Consider the following 22,980-nt stretch of genomic DNA (forward strand, 5'->3'; position numbering starts at 1 on the left):
TCCTACAGCAGATCAATACTGTATATCAGTCTTACAGTAGTTCTCAGAGGCTTCAAGCAGGCCAAGATCCCACTGTGTTAGATGCAACAGGGATCTAGTAGGTGACAGTCCCAGTACCAAAGAGTTTACAATCAAAAAGACGAGGGGTAACATTTTCAGAAGTGCCTGAATGACTTAGGGGCCTAAGTGTTGTTTTCAAAAGTAATGTAGGTATTTAGGTGCCTAATGCCTATTGAAAACCAGACACCTTGCAACACTGCTGGGAACCCCTCTCCTGGGGTCAGGCGGCTTAGGCACTTGAGGGTTGTTGGTTTTTTGTTTTTTTTCAGGAATGAGTTAGGCAGCTGCATTGTGGCCCACAAAACAGTCAGGAGTGGTGGTGCCACCACCCACCTTATCATTTTTAGCTCAGTAGTTAGAGCGCTCACCTAGGATGTGGGAAATCCAGACCCCAAGCCCCCACCCCCGCTAGGTGGGGAGAAAGGATCTGAACAGGGGTCTCCTACCTCTCAGGAGAGTGCTCTAGTCACTAATCTTTGGGATATTCTGATATGGCGCTCCCGCAGTCTGTACCACTGTGGATCAAGAGTGACTGGAGCAAGGGGACTGGGGCTGGGGTCTCCCACCATCAGACTAGAGAGACATTTTCACATTCACTCTCTCTCTCTAGCCCACTAAGAATGTATCCACAGTGGAACAGTCATTGGGCCAGCGAGAGAGAGAATGACTCTGTAGTCCAGTAGTTAAGGCTGGGAGGTGGGAGACCCAGGGTTCAGCCCCAGGCCCCCCTACTCCAATCACTCTCTTATTCAGTGTGTGAGTTGCTCTGGGGCTTAGGTGGGAGATAGGCATCCGGATGCATAGAGTGAGGAAGCAGCGTAGAAGCAGAACCAAAGGTATGGAGGGAACTTTTACCCTGACAACATAGGCACTAAGTAAGTTTAGGGACCTACAGTTTGGAGGGAGTTTTCTGGATCGCAGCGGAGCCAAAACTGGGACTTGGATGCCTAAAACCTAGAATTGGGCATCTATGGTTTAGGCAGCTAAAGACCTTCATGAATCTAGACCTGAATTCCTGTAAGAAACAGATTCTCTTCTTGCAGGAAGATGGAATTCTGTGGCTCAGGACTCTCCTTTCATTCACTCAACCTACTGGGGCTCCTAACACGCAGTCACCTCCCTGATCCTTGAGCGCAGAAGGGCTCTTCATGGGGACTGCATATAGTCAGAATAAGCGCATTAGCAATGGTCTTTATCATATAGACAAGGGCTTATTTGGGAGATTGGCCAAACACAGACCCACCAAATATCAGAATTTCACCCTATATATGAAACTGAAATCTGTCTTTAAAGCACATGGCCTTTCTGAACATCACCTATGATTATGCAGTGTTGTTGTAGCCATGTTGGTCCCAGGATATTAAAGAGACAAGATGGGTGAGGCAATATCTTATATTGGACCAACTTCTGTTGGTGAGAGAGACAAGCTTTTGAGCTTAAACAGAGCTCTGAGCTCAAAAGCTTGTCTCTCTCACCAAGAGAATCTGGTCCAATAAAAGATATTGCTCACCCACCTCGAATCACTTATGATTGACATACCATAAGAGGCATTTTCTGTAAAACATAGAAATCTTTACATTAGCCAAAAAAGGCAGATTTTCAGATTTAAACATATGTGGTGTCTTTCATGTCAAAGCCCTTAATAAGGATTAGCTTCATAACACCCCTGCATCATTATACTCACTTTAGAGATGGGTAGAGAGAGAGACAGAGAGATGTTAAGTGCCTCACCCAAACTCAAAGTGGTAGAGCCAAAAAACAGAACCCAGGAGTCCTGCCTCTTTGTCCCATGCCTAAAATCACTGCTGGTAATAGCTCATCTTAAGTGATCACTCTCCTTACAGTGTGTATGATAACACCCATTTTTTCATGTTCTGTGTGTATACAAATCTCCCCACTGTATTTTCCAATGAATGCATCCAATGAAGTGAGCTGTAGCTCACGAAAGCTTATGCTCAAATAAATTGGTTAGTCTCTAAGGTGCCACAAGTCCTCCTTTTCTTTTTGCATAAAACTATATCCTTTGAGCCAAACTTTTTTTTTTTAAAGTTGAAAACATACTCTGCATCTTTTCTGGAATATAGCTGTGTTAAGGATGACCTGTCCTGGAGAACTCCAGGTAACCGTCTTGTTTGCTTATTCACTTTTATTCCTTTTTTAATTCAAAAGAGAGCTGGCAGGACAGAAAGTTTCGTATTCCGTCCCGGCTTGGTCACATCTCTTTCAACACACCTGTTTTTTTGTTTTTTTTCCCTTACTCTCTCTGTTAAAATGTAATGGCACCGTAACCTCTACATTCAATGGGGAGGCCAGTCAATTCAAAAGTGAGCCAAATGATGGAACCCTTACTCACGGGGCTGCTCGTGAATACAGGAGCTCACTGGAAGGGTTCCTCAATGAGACCTATATTGGGCTCCCAAGTTAAGCAGGGCTGTAGTTATTTAAGGAGCAAAGATGGATCTGGCATACAAAGTTGTGATGGTGAGAGTAGGCAGCCTAGCTATGTAGCAGCAGAAGAGGTATTGGTTGTATACCCTGTTGGCTGATGGGAGCCACTCTCTTTCATCCATATTGGTTTGTTTGTTGCTTTCTTCTCTCTCATGTCCACTTGTGCCCGACAGCAGTCCTCTCGTATGACAGACTGCACACCAGCATTGTATGCGTTGCCCCTCATCGTCGGGACAAGAGCCGGCGATTCCAGTTCCTAACTCCCTGCTACACAACACAGCGGGAGAAATGGGCTTTCAAAGCTCCGTCCCTGGCAGGTGAAATCCATCTGAAACAACCTACCTCCGAAATAGTAGCTTTTCCCAGAATAGATCTGCGAGAGGGTGGTTGCGTGACCAGCTGCGGCGACGTCGTTATCCAGAGTCAGGGTGATGCGATGCCTTCTGGCATTTATGTTAACTGAATGCCAGAGCCCATCATGGAGATTGCTGCCTGGAAGACAAATGCAGAGGGTAAAGGAGAAGGGGGGAGGAGGAGAAGGTGGCGGTGGTGTTCACCAAGCCTCCTTCATGTTCAGTCTCTGACTGCATGGGGAGTAATGAAACAGCCTGGCTGGGAATGCTAAGAGCAGGCAGCAAGAAGAAACCAGCTGAGCTGATGATTTGATGCTTCTCTGCTCAGTCCATTACCTCTGGAAGTGCTGTGGAGTATAACAGGAAGTGGAGAGATTTTCAAGACCTTCTTAAAGGATTTAGGAGGACAAGACCCACTGGCTTTCAAAGAGATTTGTGCTCCTAAAGCCCTTTAGCACTTTGCAAAATCCCGCCCCTTCCCAATAATGTTAATAAAGACAAAATATCGTCTGGCTATATGGAGGCCCATGTGCATTGTGTTTGACGATCGTGCTCCTTGAAAGCCAAGACTTCCACTCGGCACAGCCACTTCTACAGGGAATATTCCTAGGGGATATTGCTAATTGTGTCTTCTCTCTTTTGCACACCTGTGCAAGGCTGGGGCCAAGCTGACCCTTTGCTTCTTTACTTTGTGAATCTGTGTCAGAATTATGACCCTTCAAATGTTGTAACACGTAAGAATCCAAGGTCATCTATCTGAACAGGCTTACAAGTCACTGCACATGATTCTGACTGCACTTATACCAGTGTAAGTCAGAAGTAACTTAACTGCAATCAATGGAGGTGTGTCAGCATAAAACTGGTGCAAGCAAGATCCGAACTGGACTTCTGATATTTATTCTTGCTAATGGGATTCTCACATTAACATTGCTTTTTGGAGGAAGTGAAAAGGATTTTAGTGATAAGTAGAGGCATGTTAACAATTCAAAAATAAGTGCAAAAACTGTGTTGGGAAAATCACTTAATTCGGAGCCAGGAAATGAGACCATTTCCATAAAAGCTTTTGCTACAGTATGCACATTTTTCAAGGAAAAACAGGCTAATTTTCCAGGAAAAATGGACCAATTTTCATCCAACATTAGGACTACTTTTAAGTGAAAAACGTTGCTAAGGTCTGAAAATTGTTCAAGAGAAGATGGATCAAATTAGGGGTGGAAATGGGTCTATTTGTGAACAAAAATGCCTTTGCAGGGAGATGTGGACATTTGCAATTTCCCCATGCTTTTCGTGTGAATGTAGCCACGTCACCGATATTTTGCAGCTATCTCAGGTTAACGATTTCACAACCAAATTAAACAGCAAAACAATTTGATTTTCTCCCACCTTCACAAACAACTTCATTGCAAGGCAGGATGAAAGTGCTGTATCCAACCTTTCCTTGGGGGCAACCTGGGACTTTAGCCAGCTTCTTGAAGAGTGTCTGTGCAGAGCTCCACCCTCCTTTTACCGTTAACGTTTGCGAACTTTGCAAGATGAACACCAGGGTTCTATCTGACCAACTCTTCCCTGTGAAAGATTGTCAAACTCAGATTTTGGCTCCCTTTAAGAGCCAGGGATTTGTCCAGGTCCAGTTTCTACCCTGCATATTTTAATGTTGCTGATCATTTTATTTACTACTACTTTTTGACTAATGGATTTTTTTTTTTAATTTCTAATCTACCAGCACACTCTTCATTTGCCTTGGGAAATCCGAGTTCAGATCCCAAGTGAAAATGAATTTGCCACATCTTCTACAAGTCCCAGTTTCTTCACAATTCTAATGACGGGAACGCTCTAGGTCATGCCTGGGAGGCATCAACAGCGCTATAATGGGAAGCCTGCATGAGACCTGCCCAGACTGTGCTTGGCTCTACCACAGAGAGAGAACAGGCCTATTAGTGAGCCACAGCAGCCAATACAGAGCTGTTCCATACATTCTATTTTAAGAGTATTTTTTCCACAATTGGCCCTATTAAAGTCTGCTTTGTGCCATTCCAGCTGTGTAAAGTAGCCTCAGAGCTGGCTTAAGTGGCCAGCTAGATTCTCCTTCCACTAAGGAATCCTCCAGTGCTGTTGATCAAGCACTACAACCCCTGCACCACCCCCTCCTGGCAGCTCGCAATGAGGGGGTGTACTGGGGTATGGCCTAGAGAAAGGGGCATGGCTCTGGGAGTCACTGCAATCAGGCACAAACTGAGAGGTGCCGTAGGGTTTCTCTAAATTCTGGCAGGGGTCGAACTGACCCCAACTGGCTCCAGTATTGTTGGGGGTGGCGGGAGGGATAGAGGTGGATTAGAGTCAGTTTTACCCAGTCCTCTCAGGTCCTTTGGGAAATGGAGCTTGAGCAAACTCAAGGATCTAGCCCACCTTTTTTAATAGCTGAAAGGATGGGATTTTCACTACGTCTCTGTGGAGGAATGGAAGTTAGTCAGTCTGGTTTTCTACAGAAAATTTAGGCTGACTATAAAGAAAATTGTTGTTCGGCAGATTTAGGCCAGAGCTACCCAGACCCAAGCTTCCTTGGTTCAGGCCCAGCATTAATGTAGACAGTCCCGCTATTATTGCTCCAAAGATAAGGTTCAGTTTGATAAGGAAAAACAAGATCAGACCTTCCCTCAGGTGGTTGTTCTCCCTTTCAATATGGCTGGCCCCAGAGATTAGAAACAGGCTCAGGAAAGAGGAGCCAACGAAAGTACCTGCACTGATCTCCATGGAGTTTTCTGCCACTTTCTGTATGACAAGTGTCAACCTGCCAGCGTGAAGGTAAAGCAGGAGAACGCCGGAATCTTCAGACAGCTCCGTGGACAGAAGCATCCCGTCTTTGTTCCACGTTCGAAACTGGAAGCTGACTGACAGCCCATCAATCTGGGGGGTGCCAGGTAAGAGCAAATAGCTGCTGCTGGAGCTGACAAAGGTGATGGGAACAATTGGTGGTTCTGAGCACGAAAAGGTCACGTTGCCCTAAAAAACAATAAGATGCAAACACGTCAGGCTGTTTTTTTTTCATTTGGAGACCTGCCAGCTGCTTTAAACACCTACCCTGAAAGCTGGCCTTGATTTGGGGATTATTTTGCTCTCCATAGGAATTCTAAACATTGTACATTTATGTCATCTGCATAGGTTGACACCAGCAAGTGTCTTGCTGAGACGCAGTTATGGACCTGATCCTGTTTCAGCTTAGCTCAAAGGTGGATGTTTTACCATTGACCAAAATGGGAATAGGATCAAACTCTTTTGTCTACCAGATCAGTTGTTCAAGAGATTATACATATGGTGGCTTCTGTGCATTTAGATAGTAGAATTTGTGTTCGGGCAGTGGGTGGGAACCTCACCATGTATTTTTTTCTTATTTTACATGTATATCTACCACGCCGTAAAAAAATAATGATCCCTTGGATTTATTTAGCACCTCCCAATATGAAAGACTTCAAAGGGGGCAGAAAAAACTGTTATGTCATTGTTTTGTGCACTGTTAAACAGCCATCATGTCTCATCCCAGAGTGCTGGCCCTTCAGCAGTGGTGGGTGAAATTGCTCCTCTAATGTGCTTTGTGATCACTGTGGATGAAGAGCACTACCCTAAATGTAATTCTAATTGCATGTTTTTCCCACCACTGAAATGCAGCCACCTCAGGGCTGAAAGGTATTAGCCTTTATGAACTAGTAAAGTTACAGACTAGTTTGTTAGGATGGGAAGACCAATTTATTAAATTAAAACTACAGGAAACATTTATGTAGTCAGAATGTAAGCACCCAAAGTGGAACGTGGCCAATGTTCTTAGACCAGTCTATAGGACATAGTCTTGTTACTCCACAAAGCAGTGTAGAAATGAACCGTTGGATGATCCCATTCTGATTAACAATGGTTACGAAGGAGGGCACTGGGCACTCTTACCCACATCCTTCCCACTGTTGCCTATACAGAAACAATTTTGGGGAAGTTATTTCAATGCTGCATGCACAACAAAATGATGACAGCCAAGTTAAAATCAAACACATTTCCAACGGTATACTTAGGTTGTTTAGAACCTTTCCCTGCCAGCACTCTCACTGAAATCAGGGGGACTACTTGAGAAGATAGGTACTGACCTACCAGAGTAGCTCCATTCTGAACATTATCTCAGATCTTATTGCAGCCAGTAGGAGAAGAAGATACCTTATTGGGGTTTTTTTTCAGCCATATTCCATGCTGATTATCTAGCCAGGCCGTTTGAGTCAGATAACAAAAACTTAACAATTAATGAGGTCAAAACATATTTACAGAACAACATTGCTTCAAATCTAGAAAATTGCTGCAACCAGCTTGCGTGGAATCAAAAAGCTTTGTAAAATACGGGCTGATGAACCCGTTCAAGTGAAATGCTTTCTCCATGGTGCAGCCTCTCATTAGAGCTGATATCTCATTCTAACCGCATAATTATAATGAGCAACACATGACTGATATGTAGGAACTTGTATGGTGCTTGAGGAATCCCTTATTGAAATGACAAGACAGGTAATGGAACTATACCCTATCATTTTCAAGACCCTTTCTAGTCTTTCTTTTACACTGGAAATTAATAAAGTGCCAGAAAGAGAATTAATATCTTACTGGATGAAATAAACTCTTGATGGATTATTTTTTTCTAGGTGATGAACCAAAATAAGCAATGGGAAAAGAAAACAGAGGGTATGTCCTGTCAGAATGAAGATTTAGATGTTCTAATCCAAAAAGCATCCAAACTTATCTAAGCCTCAATCACCTGGGAGCTGGGATGGAAATTTCCTCATAACCTCTTAAAAGTTTCTAGTATATCTTGGTTTCATCTAAGTAGGAGATACAAGAAGGACTACTTTTTTGGGGGTATTTCCTCTTCTGGCCTCAGCCAAAACCAAAAGGCACAAAAACATATGAAAATTACATGAACAAATAAGTAAAGCTGATTGGACTGACGCCTAGAAAAACTGTAAAAATTTGCTCAACATTTTCATATTTTTATAGTCAAAATTAAAAATGCAGAAAAAAAGTGTCTGAAATTTTTACATTGAAAATATTTCAACTAATTCTACAAAAGTGTTAGTCGAACTTTCATGGACCTCAAAAAACACATAGACTTGAGCTCAGAGAGAATGTTCACTGCTGTTCATATTTTTTCCTGAGCCTTCACCCCCATCTCTCATTAGAAGAAGCAAGCTATTTGCTTCACTAGCAGCAAGCAGGGTGCTAATCTTTGCATGGCATAGCATGGCTAAATGAAGCTAGAGTTTAGACATGGTTTTGTCTCCAAATTCTTTGCAACCGTTACTAACTGGCTGAAATGCACCCCAGAATAAAGCAAGTGTTTCATAGTGCACAGCAAGATTTCAGAATGGGCCAAATTCACTCCTGGTATAAGCCAGCGCAGCTCCATGGATGTCAATGTAGTTACCTCCACTAATAGATCTGCCGAAATAGATTTAGAAAGTGAAGAATACGTCATCTGATTGAATTTATATACAGGATTTTAATTACGCAGAATGTAATTTACCTGAGTGTGAATTTGGTCAGGATATTGGAGTAAATGTCCCCATATTTGGAAAATATATCATGGGATCTTAAGTGCTTCAAGCACACTTTTGTGCCTCATCTGAAAGTCAGCACAACACCTCTTAGCAGCATGCTAAGGTAAGAGTTCAGTATTTACCCAGATGAAAAAGTTACTTACTGAGTTACCAGTACCGATTGATTTTGATTGGTCTCCCATCCACATACTAATCTAGACCAAGCCTCCTTAACATCATAGAGCTGACAAGAGTCAAACGTTAAAAGGACCTGCCCACAGCTAGCTGCAAAGAATACTACATGAAGTATACTATGTGGAATACTTGATCTACTAAAGTGGGAACGTTTTGCAAAATAAAAGGGGTTAAATTTGCAATGCATATTATCCGCAAAAGTTATTCCACTGGGTCTAGTCACAAGTAAACAATTCCCTATAAACCTAAATTTCATCTGACCCAGTTGGCCGCAGTTTCAAAACCCTCTCGAGTGCATACAAGACTTTCAGCAAACAGTTGATTTTGCAAATTAACCTAGTTTAACTGAAAAGTAAATGTTCATTGGCAGGGAAACAGGATAAGAAGAGTCTAGTCTCTAGAGATAGATCAGTTATGTACAGCTGCTAGAAACGCCAGCTAACTATCATCAGGCATTTGAGAATTCCATTGAATCCGATGTCTCCAAACTGATTAACTGTGCCTTTAATAAGTAATGAAATCTATTCAAAAGGGCTCTTACTGCTATTACAAGTGGAACTCTCTAAATCTATAGAATAAAATGGAGATGTTTAAATATTTCCTAGGCAAATGTGGTTCTGACCCTCACCTCTTAGAGCAGTGTTCTATCACTCTCGAAATTGTCAGGGGAGACATAGCAGGGTGAGTGTGTCCTAATTTGGCAAAGAAGTTGATTAAACAGTTGAAATCATAGCAGAAAATAGCACTTTAGTGTTCAAGGAAGAGACTAAATATTTTTCTGAGACCCAACTTGAGGATACTGTTGCCATATAGTTGATTGGGATACAAAGATGATACCACACAGAGGACCAGATGATTCTGAAGGTCATGATCCTAACCCAAAGCCACCTGGCCTCTTTCCAATGACTTCTCAGGGCTTTGGCTCAAATCCTAGAAGAACAGACATTAATGGACCATTCAGCTTTTTCTTGGCCTTTTACATAGTCCTAGCTACTTTTGAAGAAACAGGGGAAACTGCCACAGTTGGAGTAGGATGAGGCAGGTGGCCAGATGAACCAATGCTGATACATCAGAACACTACAGAATAGTCAACTGAACAAGAAGCCTCTATGTTTAGCCTACCACAGAGATGCAGACCAAGCAGATTGCATGAATAGGGAGAGCAAGCAAAGAACATTTCTGAGCTCTCACTGCCCCTGAAGGAACAGGGGATCTTTATTCTGCTCATTAGCCACTTTGGGGATAGTATCCAAAGCAGCAGAGAGATGTTTTATCTGGGGAGAGTTAAAGGGAGAGGTCAGATGGCTGGTAAGTGGACAGAGCTCAGATTACCCGAGCATAAGAGATGGCCTCATGTGTATTAATAACAGAGTAGAGGAGGGTCCTGCTGGCTTTATTTATTTATTTATTTAGAGATTGGGTCCCTGCAAGGAAAAGTATCATTTCACCAAAATAAAGCATTCAATAGACTACAGTATTTTCCCTGTGGGACTCCGGGGGATTAGATGCTTGGCTAAAGAGCTCTGAGTTTTCTTTATCTCAGCCTCCTGAGCTTTTAGGGCACAGGCCAACATTGTAACAAAAGATTTTACAGCCTTTGCACTTGCAGTAACTGAACATTATTGCTCCATACTATGCGGCCATAGCGGAGACTCGGCTGCAAATGACAGGAGCAGCTATAAAGCTCATTTGAAAAATTATAAATCATTCCTTCTGGGGAGGGAGCCCAAGCAAGGGAGGGAGGCATGGCAAGAAAAAAAAATTAAACTAATCTAGAGCTCACTCAATAGTCTCTCTCCTTCCTTTGATGAGGGAGAGCAAGTCTAAAACCAGTCTTTCAAATTCACCTTACTAAGGAATGAACATAACGGATGAGTTAGCTGAAATTTGCGAATTATCACAACACTGGCTTGTGCTTTATGCCAATCCAGGGCAAACTTGTCTGTGGTTTATTAGATTTTATTCTCTGGAACAAAACATAATAGCAAGGAGATTTTTTTTTATTATTAAAACTCAGCAATATCCACTTTAAAATAGAAAAGTGCCTGCAAAGCAATTCTGATCAACTTTTTTTTATTAGTTTCTTCACTGAATTTGTTTTCCCCTTTAAACTCTGGGAGTCAAAATATGATAAGGCCAAAGTGGACTGACTAATGGCTTAAACCATGGGAATGAATAGCTCAGATTCCAGCTCCTAACCCTGGCTGAGTAAATTCAACCCTTCCTCCTACACTAGGTATATATTGTATGTAGAATACTATGTAGATTACTAATCACACATAATTTGGATGAGACTTAAAAACACAAGGTCATTTAATCAGAATAAGGATGCTTTGGCATCCTTAACTGCTTGAATATCATGGTAACAACTAATACACCACTTTCATGGTATGTAGCCATAAAGGGCAGCAGGTGATGTCTCTATTGAAAACTTGTAACTTATTGCTACTCTTAATCATTGTGAGATGTGTATACTGTAATGTTTAAGGAATAATATAACTATAAATTCTTGGAATGAAATTGGTAATTATACGTCTCACTGTTGTCACCCCCTCCACCTTGCTAATTATGCAATGCATTGTGCTATTGTCCACTATTGCACAATAATAACCTTGAAAAGTCAATTGAAAACCATCAAAGATAAACTATAAATACTGAAACCACTTGGAAGTGAAAAGGAATGATATGACAGCAAGAGGATGGTCCTATCTGTAAATAAAGACCCTCCTCCCCGCCCTATCCCCAAGAAAGATTCAGTATAGCACAGGGTGGAGAAAGACACTCTACATCCATTCACTGAAGAAGTATCTTGATGAGCAAGGATGCTTTATGACAGACCAGGCCCTGGCTCCCTGGGGCCAGCGAATGCTGCAAAAGACTGAACTTGGGAGTGAGAATCTACTTTATTTGCTCGGAAAAGGTGACTACTTATAAGTGTAGGTCCTTGTGTGCATGTTATGATTTTATTGTGAATGTAACCATTTGTTTCCATCACTCACACTGATTTCTATTTGAATCCCTGCTCTTTTTTAAAATAAATTTATAAAATAAATTTCCTTTTGTTTTACTATAATCGGATTCAAGTTGTGTGTGTGATACAGGAGCGGTGCTCTAAGGTGAAACTGGTAAACTGGGTTTCTCGGTTCCTTTGGGAATGGAGGAGCTGGGATTTCAGAGATCAGGGGCCAGAAACCACAGGGGGATACTCTGAAGGGAATCAGCAACTGGGTGCATCTATTGTCAACCAGCAGGGCTGGCAGAGGCCAGATGAGAGTGCTTGATTGGCTGACAGGCTGGTAGTGATAGGGAGCTCACGCCCAGCTGGGCACACAAGGCTCCCTCATGCTGGAGGAAAATGGAAACAAGATGAATCACAGCCCTGGGGTGCCCTGAGAAACATCACAGTGTTGTACACAGAAGGATCTCTACCCCTTCTGCTAGCTGACCAAAGGCCATGCTATATATATATATAAATATATATATATATATTTATATTTTTATATATATAAAAATATAAAGAGCTACTGAGACATTAAAGCGTAAGACGGTTGGAAACAGGAAAGAAAGGTTATTGTTTCAGATTCGTGATCCACAGTTTGGGAACTACAGCTGTAAGGGAAGAACATAAATTGTTGCGCAAAAGTCAACATGGTTTCTGTAAAGGGAGATCATGTCTTACTAATCTATTGGAGTTCTTTGAGGGGGTCAACAAACATGTGGACAAGGGGAATCCAGTGGACATAGTGTACTTTGATTTCCAGAAAGCCTTTGTCAAGGTCCCTCACCAAAGGCTCTTACGTAAATTAAGTTGTCATGGGATAAGAGGGAAGATCCTTTCATGGATTGAGAACTGGTTAAAAGACCGGGAACAAAGGGTAGGAATAAATGGTAGATTTTCAGAATGGAGAGGGGTAACTAGTGGTGTTCCCCAACAGTCAGTCCTAGGACCAATCCTGTTCAACTTATTCATAAATGATCTGGAGAAAGGGGTAAACAGGAAGGTGGCAAAGTTTGCCGATGATACTAAACTGCTCAAGATAGTTAAGACCAAAGCAGACTGTGAAGAACTTCAAAAAGATCTCACAAAACTAAGTGATTGGGCAACAAAGTGGCAAATTAAATTTAATGTGGATCATGTAAAGTAATGCACATTGGAAAAAATAACCCCAACTATACATACAATTTATCGGGAGGGATAGCTCAGTGGTTTGAGCATTGACCTGCTAAACCCAGGGATGTGAGTTCAATCCTTGCGGGGGCCATTTAGGAATCTGGGGCAAAAATTGGGGATTGGTCCTGCTTTGAGCAGGGGGTTGAACTAAATGACCTCCTGAAGTCCCTTCCAACCCTGATATTCTATGATATGATGGGGGCTAATTTAGCTACAACTAATCAGGAGAAAGATCTTGGAGTCCTCATGGATAGTTCTCTGAAAACGTCCACGCAGTGTGCAGCATCAGTCAAAAAAGGGAACAGGATGTTAGGAATCATTAAAAAAGGGATAGAGAATAAGACGGAGAATATCTTATTGCGCTTATATAAATCCATTGTACGTCCACATCTTAAACACTGCATACAGATGTGGTCCCCTCATCTCAAAAAAGACATACTGGCATTAGAAAAGGTTCAGAAAAGGGCAACTAAAATGATTAGGGGTTTGGAACAGGTCCCATATGAGGAGAGATTAAAGAGGCTAGGACTTTTCAGCTTGGAAAAAAGGAGACTGAGGGGGGATATGATAGAGGTCTATAGAATCATGAGTGGTGTGGAGAAACTGAATAAGGAAAAGTTATTTACTTGTTCCCATAATATAAGAACTAGTGGCCACCAAATGAAATTAATGAGTAGCAGGTTTAAAATAAATAAAAGGAAGAAGTTCTTCACTCAGCGCACAGTCAACCTGTGGAACTCCTTGCCTGAGGAGGTTGTGAAGGCTAGGACTATAACAGGGTTTAAAAGAGAACTGGATAAATTCATGGAGGTTAAGTCCATTAATGGCTATTAGCCAGGATGGGTAAGAAATGGTGTCCCTAGCCTCTGTTTATCAGAGGGTGGAGATGGATGGCAGGAGAGAGATCACTTGATCACTACCTGTTAGGTTGACTCCCTCTGGGGCACCTGGCATTGGCCACTGTCGGTAGACAAGCTACTGGGCTGGACGGACCTTTGGTCTGACCCAGTATGGCCCTTCTTATGTTCTTAATGGACTCATTTAGCCTCATTTTGAACCTGTTTGAATGCTGCGGGATTCAGAGTTTGATTCAGATGTCATTTAACTCACATTCTGCTTGAAGGGGCTGTGAAAAAAGGGGCAGAGGTGATGAAGAAAGAAAAAATTGAAGTGGAAAACCAAAGTGAACTGGACTCGGCCTAACTATCCATCACAGGGGGTCTTGTGGTAGGCCAGGATGCAGTTCCAGCATTTCTCCCCCATGGCCTCACCCGTCTCTGCAGAAGTTATGGTGCACTCTGGAAAATTGAGAGCTGGGAAAGCATTGGGGTGATCCACGTCTGATTTCCCTCAATGGCTCCAGCACATTTTTCCTCAGCGTACAAGTTAAAAAATGGTTTGTTTTCCAACTCTCTGACCTGTAAGTGCTACTTGGGATATTTAGAAATGACTGGCCTGATTTTAAGAGGTAATAATGAACGCTTATTATAGTGCTTAGGCAGAAGGAGACCATGAGTACAGACAAGCAGATTCTTCTCAAGATGATAGTGCCTCAAATCAACTTAACAGAATAGCATGTTTGGAAAGGAATGAATTATTAGTTTACATTCTCCTGTCACTAGGCATTTCTCCTCACTCTTTGATGCTGGCAATTGGTTATTTCCCCAGGGAGCACAGTGATGCATTTGTGTGTCACCACATCCCTCATTATGCTGAACTGTCATTCCCAGATTCAGCATGGCAAGCTGACATGGAATTTCAAGCACACGAGGGCTGACTAACCGGTTTACAATAGGAAACGGAAAAGCTTGACACTTTCTTCTTAGATCTCAAATAGGCTGGGGGTTCTCTCTGCTATTTAAAAAATACATCAATATATTTATGAACCTGGGGAATGGGAAGGGGAACATTCCCTATTTTAAGTGAACACGAACAATGGCACAGTGTCAAGAAACTCAAGAAGCGTCTTTTCTGACATCTTCTTTCCTACTCCCCATCTACTTCCCCTCCATGTTCTACTCAAGGTCTCTTTCGCACAGGTCTGAAAGTCTGGGTGATCTCACTAAAGGCTAAACTGTAGGCCAAAAGCCTAAGACTAGGCAGATATGGGGTAGAACCAGGAGGCCAGATGCTCTGTTATGTTCAACTTCTGATGGATGCAGCCGAGATGAGGGATGGTTACAGCTTCCTGACCCACTGCCGGCCCTCTAATCTGTACTAGCTAGATATGGTGCCTCAGTGACCATCTACAAGCTCGGGAGTGCCGGAGTGCAACCACCTGTGGAACTCCTTGCCAGAGGATGTTGTGAAGGCCAAGATTATAACTAGGTTCAAAAAAGAACTAGATAAGTTTATGGAGGTCAGGTCCAACAATGGCAATTATCCAGGATGGGCAGGGATGGTGTCCCTAGCCTCTGTTTGCCAGAAGCTGGGAATGGGCAACAGGGGATGGCTCAATAGATGACGACTTGTTCTGTTCATTCCCTCTGAAGCACCTGGCATTGGCCACTGTCGGAAGACATGATCTTGGGCTGGATGGACCTTTGGTCTGAACCAGTCTGGCTGTTCTTATGTTCTTATCATCATGCTCTCTCCATACCCGCTCTCCACCAAGTGGGTCAAGAACTGATGGGAGGCTTGCATAAGAGCTAGCTTTACACCAGCTGTAGACTCCCCAAGGCTGGCCAGTCTCCACTGCCCGGGCAACATAAAAGGAGTGGGGCAGAGCAGAAAACCTGCCCCAGCAGCTACAATTAGGCTCTCTAAGAGACCGGGTGATTTTTTTAAGTGTTTGTAAAAGCCACCCAGGGACACTTGGTGAACATGAGATTTCATCCCGAAGTGGTGGTGGTGCTGCTGATGGGTATGGAAGTTTGACAACTCTTTCCAACCCAAACCAGTGAACATTTAAGAGATGCAATGCCGAGACTCTATACGACGGTTATCAAGGTCAAGGACTGAAGAGGAAAATCTATCAGCATGGAAAGAAAAAGCTCCCCGGAGAGAAGGCACTAACGTTGCATGGGATGACCAAGCAGAACGGATACAGGTTGAACAAGAAAGGCAGGGAAATCCAAAGGCAAATTCCAGTTCAGAAGAGACAGATTACCTCATTGTCTCAAGGCCTTTCCCGAAGGACATTTATTGCATGTCCAGTGACTACAAATGAGTTGCAGAAAAGGACAAGTGCAATAATAATAAAATGCACCATGCAAGCATACTGTCTAAATGGAGGGTTTATATTGTCAGTCTGCGTTTTCTCTCCCTTGCACTAGGTGTAGCCATTTGGGGGGCCATTCCTCTTATCAAGCAGGGTTTTATTTTTTCACCAAGAGGTCTGTGCCTTTGGAGTTGAAGTGTCGTCATTCTTCCCAGCTCAAAAAAGACCCATATTGTGACAAAAACAGAGGCTGATGGATGTCCCACTGCTCACAAGACTGGCTCACTTCCTCTGGTTGATATTTACATTTTGCTACTGTATACTAGGTGGAAGATGACAAAACAGAGACTTGTCCATTCAAGTCTGCCTCCATTTTGGAGGGAAAAGCCATTTTGGTCCGGAATGATGACTTTTCTAGTTTAATACTTGTGGGTCTGGGTTTAGACTGTCAGTCGGGAGACAGTAATTTGTCATTTGCCTCCAGAACTAAACAGAGTTTCTACTGAAAATAGAATAGAAGGGGCCGTACTCCCTTGTTCCTTGGAAAAACACTTTGTTAATACACTTGCTTTGACAGCTTGAATGACAAAGTGGACTGATGGGCAGAAGGTAAGTAAAGGAAAATTTGTGAGCAGAACTTTTTGGACCACGGTACAGAATAGTTTCCACAGGTGTTAAACTTACAGGGACTCAGGTATACAATGGACTGTTTGAACTGGAGAGCCAAAGTTTGTGCTATACTTCATTGTGTGCCTTTGCCATTCCCCTTCACCATGTTTTCCCATTCAGTGCTACCTCACAGAGCACAGCAACATAAAGCAAAGCCCAAGCACAACTCGGGGAAGTCACAGAAATTTCAGAGTGACTTTCTGACACTCTGGGCGTGTGGAATCATCACCTGAAGACCACGATTGAGTTGGAATACAGGCCTTTTGTCCCACAAGACCTTTGATAAGGCAGAAGCTCTTTTTAGTGTTTCAGAACCAAATCCTCTGAGTCAGTGAAATCCTAGGGTGAGGAGAGAATTGTGGAGGTCCTGTAGCACTTGAGTCATGGAGGAGGTAGGAATTGTGCCTGTGAAAATCAAAATGCCTTGTGGGGATGTGGGGGCTGGAACTGTTGGAAGGAATATGCTTAGCAATGTCAACTTCTACACATGTACAATAGACTTTTACCCAAGACTCCACATAGTGCAAGTTGGAATGCTGTGAGGGTAGGACCCTGGCCATGTATTCTAGACATGCAATTTAAAGGGGCGTAAAAAGTGTGATTTCCAGATCACTGATCCAACACATACATAATGCCGGCATAAAACATACTAATGTGTCTCTTTTGATACTTAGGGCTGCATCACTCATAAGGTCATTTAGAAGTCAATGTTTTGCCTCAGTGTTTGGCCCTATTTTTAAAAATATATGCGGGAAGTTCTCCAAGGAAATATTATTGTCCAACCTTCCAACACGTGCAGCATGAGTAAATCACTCGGGATATAATAACTATCACAATGGTGTTTTTTTTAAAAATCCTGAACACTAGAGTAGAGTGGACCATTCTCTTTCCTTATGAAGTTAAGGGTCCCTCAGTTTCTTCCTGGAATGTGCAAATTCATGAGACACTTCCTACAGCAGGTCCAATGTTCCTAATATGTATATTTCTTTTACTGTTCCTTGCCCTTTTGAATAAGATAAATAGAGCTAGTTGAAATGTTTCACATTTTGAAATTTCAGTGAAATTGTGATTTTCAAGATAAAAACAATAAAAAAATACCCCAGAAAAACATTTTGACGACATTTCCGCCAGTCTCTTTTCCTTATTGCCTCAGCTACAGAATTTGTCAACAATTTCCAAAACTCAACATTTCGGATATATGGGGGTGGTGGTGTACGAGTGATGAATTGAAACATATTTGAAAATAAGTGTGGCAATTTCCCCCCCAGCAAGGTAAGCTCAAGCTATGGGCCAGATTTTGATACCCTCTCACAATGAATAGCAGCGAGACTACTCAGGGAATAAGGTTTTATTCAAAGTCAGTAGGAGAATGAGAATCTGACTACTGCTTTTATTACTTTAGACGGCCTAAGAGAATCTTTTGAGAGACCCAGGAACTTCGATCCAAACTTAATTCACTGGAGAAGGAGTAAAAAGTTTCCTCCAACTCAGCTTCCCCAGATTCAAGTATAGCTGGAAATGAGTAAAGACAGTTAATTTGTGCATGTACCTTTGAACAGCTCTCTTGGTGTTGCAGCAGGCTAGGCGAATATCCTTTTAACTAATTATACACATAAGGGTCTAATCTAAGCTGCAATCATTTGGCAGGAGGGACAGCACTTGTCAATAGCTGGGACTGGAAGGAAGTGATGAATCAAAGAAGAAAAACAGACACATCTGATTCTCACCACAGTGTAGATCTGAGGTTTACGCCTTTTTGCCAGGTCAATTATATTGACTCCATTGTAATATAGGTTCTCGATGCATCCAAGGAAATTTTTCTTCAGGAAGGTTCCTGGCTTTCCTGGGACTGGGATCCCCCCGAAACTGAGCTTTGGGAAAGAACAAAGACAACACTCAGTTGCAACTCCAAAATGTAGGGGAAAGGAATAAGTGAAGTGTATGGAGAGAGGCGCTAAAGTTACATACACAGGATCAGGCAAGGAAGACTAGACCATGGCTCAGTGGTTAGGGTATGGAAGTGGGACTAAGGAGCCCTGTGTTCTCTTCCTGGATCTGACACTGATCTACGATTTAACCTTGGGCAAGTCACTTCACCTCTCTGTTTCCATTCTCATCCTTTGTCTGCTGTGTACTTAGACTCTAAACTCTCACTATGTGCATATACAGCCCCTAGCACAGTAGGGCTTTGATTTCAGTTGGGACCTCTAATAATCCTCATGGCAATTGGTGGAGATAGCAAATGCAAACAATAAATAAGGGCTAGTGGGGGGCAGGTTTAGGGCACTGTGATTTAGAGAACTCTCCTCTCTGTTGAACGTAGACAATAATACTCTGGGGTGATGTTGTGAAGCTCTGTTCATTAAGGGACTGCTTGTGTTCGACCCCTGGTGAGGTTGCAAGGAACATTCCCCCATGAAAAGTGCAGACACACCAGCATTCTGCACTGCATGGAGTGCCAGGACAGCTCTTGTGGGAGAAAATGTTAAATCACATTGCCTTCATATTAAAGTAGAGACACCAGATGATTTCTATTAACAATCAGCACAATTGGTGACTAAACCATTTCAGAATACAGAGGGGGACACTAAACTGCCAGCATTGTGATGCATACAATATCCAGTTCCAATCATTTGATATAATAAAAAACATCAGGATGTCTCTGATGTTACCTGCTGATGGGGGCTAAGCTGCAAAAGGCCTTTTCACTGACAATGGAAGGTAGCCATAGAACACCCTCTGTTGTCAGGCAACACCGAGGGGCCTTAAGTGAAATTTTGATAAGACTGTATCCAAACCATGGCCACCTGCGACTTCACTGTTATCACCATGCTGCTTGCAAGGGCAGCTTGGAACTTCACAACAGCAGGAGGGATAGAACTCATATCTTTCTGCTCCAAAACAGCACAGGCCCTACCACATCAGCTAAAGGAGATTCCCCGTTTCACCTTAGCTACACAGGCTACATGATATAATTAAGTAGTTCTGATTCCATCCAACAGAGGGCAGTGGCACACCAATACCACCCATCTGTTAGTAAAAACAATGTGTTTATTGTACGTCAACATGACAACTTAGAGTGAGAATTCACTGCACTTGGGTTGAGCAGCGTATTTGAATTCTAAAGTGTTGCAGATTCTACATTAAAACAAAACAAAAAAAAAGAAAAAGCTCTTTTAGATAAAATACCCCCCTAAGTTGCTTCAGAGATACCTGAGTAGAGGAGATAATTAATAGAGTAGAGGAGTATTAGCATTAGATTGCTGAGGGTTACATTAGGCAGAAAACTCAGACCGAGAGCTCTGCAGTGCCTGAGTATCTAGGAGCAGTTACCAAAGCCATAGATTGATTTATGACAGGGTGGGTCGTTCCTGTGCTTAAAGTAAGTCCAGCTCCCCTGTGCTCGAGCGGGTCCTCCTAGTTGAGCCAGTGAAGGGGGCAGGGCTGCTCCTGGGCTATAAAGGGTCAGAGGGAGTTTCAGTGAGGGCAGCCCTAGGAAGGGACGCTACAGAGTGAAGCTGCCAGGAGAGAGGGTCTCCTGCAGCGGTCTCTGAGGAAGGGAGTGGGGGCTGGGTTAGAAGGCCTGGAGGAATGTCTTGGTTTTTCTTGAGGAGAAGACATGGAAGGTAGGCCAGGCCTTGCATCTTCTCCAATTGTGCAGCAGGCAGCAGACCCTGTTCCAGAGGATTTAGCAGCAAAACGATGGCACTTCAGCTGCGTCGGCAGAACTCCATGGCGTAGACGCAGACTTCGGAATGGGTTTTTCATCACTGGAGAAACATCACTTCACCAAGCGATGGGAGCTAGGTTGACGGAAGCAGTGTTCTGTCGACCTAGCTGCATCTAAACCGGGGGGTTAGGTGGGCATAGCTCCAGTGCACAGTGGTGTCGATTTTTGACATCCCTGACTGCCATAGCTACGTTGACCTAACTTTGAAAGGAGAAGCTGTTCTCAATGGAGCAATACATGTAATTGACATGTTAGCAGGGATCTGTCATCTGTTAGTGGTGGATACACACACTTGAATGTAGGGTGGAATGTTTTAAGACCTGGTCTATACTTACAGGTTAGGCGGACGTATCTACAGCACTCAGCATCATAGCTAAAACCGATCTAGCCACTGGTGCACACCTGGCTAGTCGATGGGAGAATTTTTCTGTTGACCTACCTACCGCCACTCAGGGATGTGAATTAACTACACCGATGCGGTAGTTAGCATCTAAGCTATGGTGCTACAGCAGCCGAGCTACAGCACTGCGGCTGTGCCTCTTAGCACACGTAGTACAGATATGGTCTTCGTTTGAGATTTTCAAAGGAGTCCAGGGGAATAAGGTGCCCAGAATCCTTGGATACGTAACTCCCTTTGGCTCTTAGGAAAATCCCAACCCAAACCTCTGGCTAATTTTCAAAGCCTTGTGGCTAATTTTTAAGTGGGGACATCCCTTAAGGCTGTGTCTACTCTGTGCTGACCCATTTTCAGTGAAATTCCCATGGCTCCTACCAGTGCCAGCAGCAATGGAAATGTTATAGTGTAGATAAGGCTTCTGCAGCCACAAGTGTTTATACGTCTGTGTCTGGTATACCCACAGCACCGCACTGGCTGGAGCGAGAGCTTGGTCGTTGTGCCACATCTACATTCAACCTCTACAGGTACGTCTACAGCACGTGGAGATGTAGCCGAGCTGCCTTTGACCTAGCTAGCATTGAACAATAGCAGTGAAGCCACTCAAGTAGCTGCAACCTCTGCTGCCATGGCTTCACTAGGTCAGAATTAGTTCAGACACATGGGCTGCAGTCTAATTGCTGTACACACGTAGCCTACAGGACAGTGGTACGAATTCCAGTGGCCACTGGAGCCTTGTCTATACTAGTGAGTCCAGCAGTGCTCCCAAGGCTGGGGTGTACCAGTCGTTGCAACTGTGGGATTTTCGGGGGGAGTGGTATTAAAAAAAAAAAGCTAGGTTAGACTAGGCATAAAAGTAAATGGAAGATGGATAAAACCTTGAGCACTGCTTTGTAAATCATAGACTATCAGGGTTGGAAGGGACCTCAGGAGGTCATCTAGTCCAACCCCCTGCTCAAAGAAGGACCAATTCCCAACTAAATCATCCCAGCCAGGGCTTTGTCAAGCCTGACCTTAAAAATGAGGGTGATTTCAAGTGATTTCATCATCAAGAAAAATGATTCTCAGCTACAAAAAGCATTGCTGTTGCATAACCCTTCACACCAATAACAAACTTGCAAGTGATGCAGAGTTGAAAACTATTTCACTTTTTATTTTATTCATCAACTTGAGCCTTGGTTGTATTTATTGATAATTACACCAGGCAATAAAAAGTGAAATAGTTTTCAACTCTGCATCACTTGCAAGTTTGTTATTGGCATGAAGGGTTATGCAACAGCAATGCTTTTTGTAGCTGAGAATCATTTTTCTTGATGAAATCACTTGAAATCACCCTCATTTTTCTTTCATTTTCTGTTCTTTTAAGTCTCCTGCTTAAGAATTTTCTACAAAAAGCAGAAATCAATATCAATTACAGTGCTGAATTATTGAGACAACATATCTCCTTAGTGATCAGTAATAATTTTAATTACCAAACTCATGGTTGTATTACATTTAGCGAGGCCTTTAATCCCCTAAATTTGCTGAAAAAAACCTTCCATTAGACTGCATTGTCTTCCGCTTCACAATCCAGCCTACATTTTCCTTTTCTTAAATTGCATTTCTTAACTCCAAGTTATAACCACTTACCATATCTGTTTTCATCTCCTCGTATGGAGGGTCCTACATGGTTCAAATGCTTCCAGAAATTAATCTTGTTCCTACCACCCCTAGTAGTGGTTCATCCAAACAATGTTTTGTTCTTTTAGTCTTTCCTCATGAGTCATTCCCGCACACTCTGCTACTCATTTTTGCTGGTTTTCTCTAAACCCCCTCTCCGTCACACACATACGTCAAAGAATGATAATTACTTACACTTAGTCTACAAGGATCTGAAAGCACCTTGCAAAGACAATTAGACTTTTACATTGTTTAAATTAAATTGTTTAAAGAAATTTAAAAAAAAAAACATTGTGTATGGTGTTTTTCATCAGTTCTGAAAAAATATCTGGAAAATTTCAGAAAATAAAATGTTCACAAAGTTTTTCACAAAAATAATAATTATTTTTTTTAAAAAGGGCCATTTTACACTTAAAAAAACTTTTGTTCAAAAATTGTCACCCAATTCTAGCCATGATTCTCTGCTTCAAGTACCTCCTCAGTCCCACTGTTGTAAAGCATATAAGAAATCAACAAATTGATGAAAGCTTGCGGAGCAGGATGGTGAGGACTCATAGCTAGATTTCCAGAAGTTCGGAGGACA

General features: G+C 42.7%; 1 protein-coding gene across 2 annotated transcripts in view; it reads right to left on the reverse strand.

The window, feature by feature from the left end:
- The window catches only part of CNTNAP5 (contactin associated protein family member 5), a 420,028-nt gene that overhangs the window by 182,090 nt on the left and 214,958 nt on the right, over nucleotides 1-22,980 (reverse strand). For both annotated transcript variants that reach the window (XR_012641395.1, XM_074967062.1), the window contains exons 7-9: nucleotides 18,342-18,485; nucleotides 5,597-5,861; nucleotides 2,851-3,000 (exon numbers count right to left, since the gene is read on the reverse strand). Coding sequence is in view for 1 of the 2 variants with exons in the window: in XM_074967062.1 (XP_074823163.1) it covers nucleotides 2,851-3,000; nucleotides 5,597-5,861; nucleotides 18,342-18,485 (559 nt within the window). In the remaining variant the exon portion in view is untranslated. The remainder of the gene's footprint in view (nucleotides 1-2,850; nucleotides 3,001-5,596; nucleotides 5,862-18,341; nucleotides 18,486-22,980) is intronic.

The sequence above is a fragment of the Natator depressus genome, chromosome 11, assembly GCF_965152275.1.
Source record: "Natator depressus isolate rNatDep1 chromosome 11, rNatDep2.hap1, whole genome shotgun sequence".
NCBI lineage: Eukaryota > Metazoa > Chordata > Testudines > Cheloniidae > Natator > Natator depressus.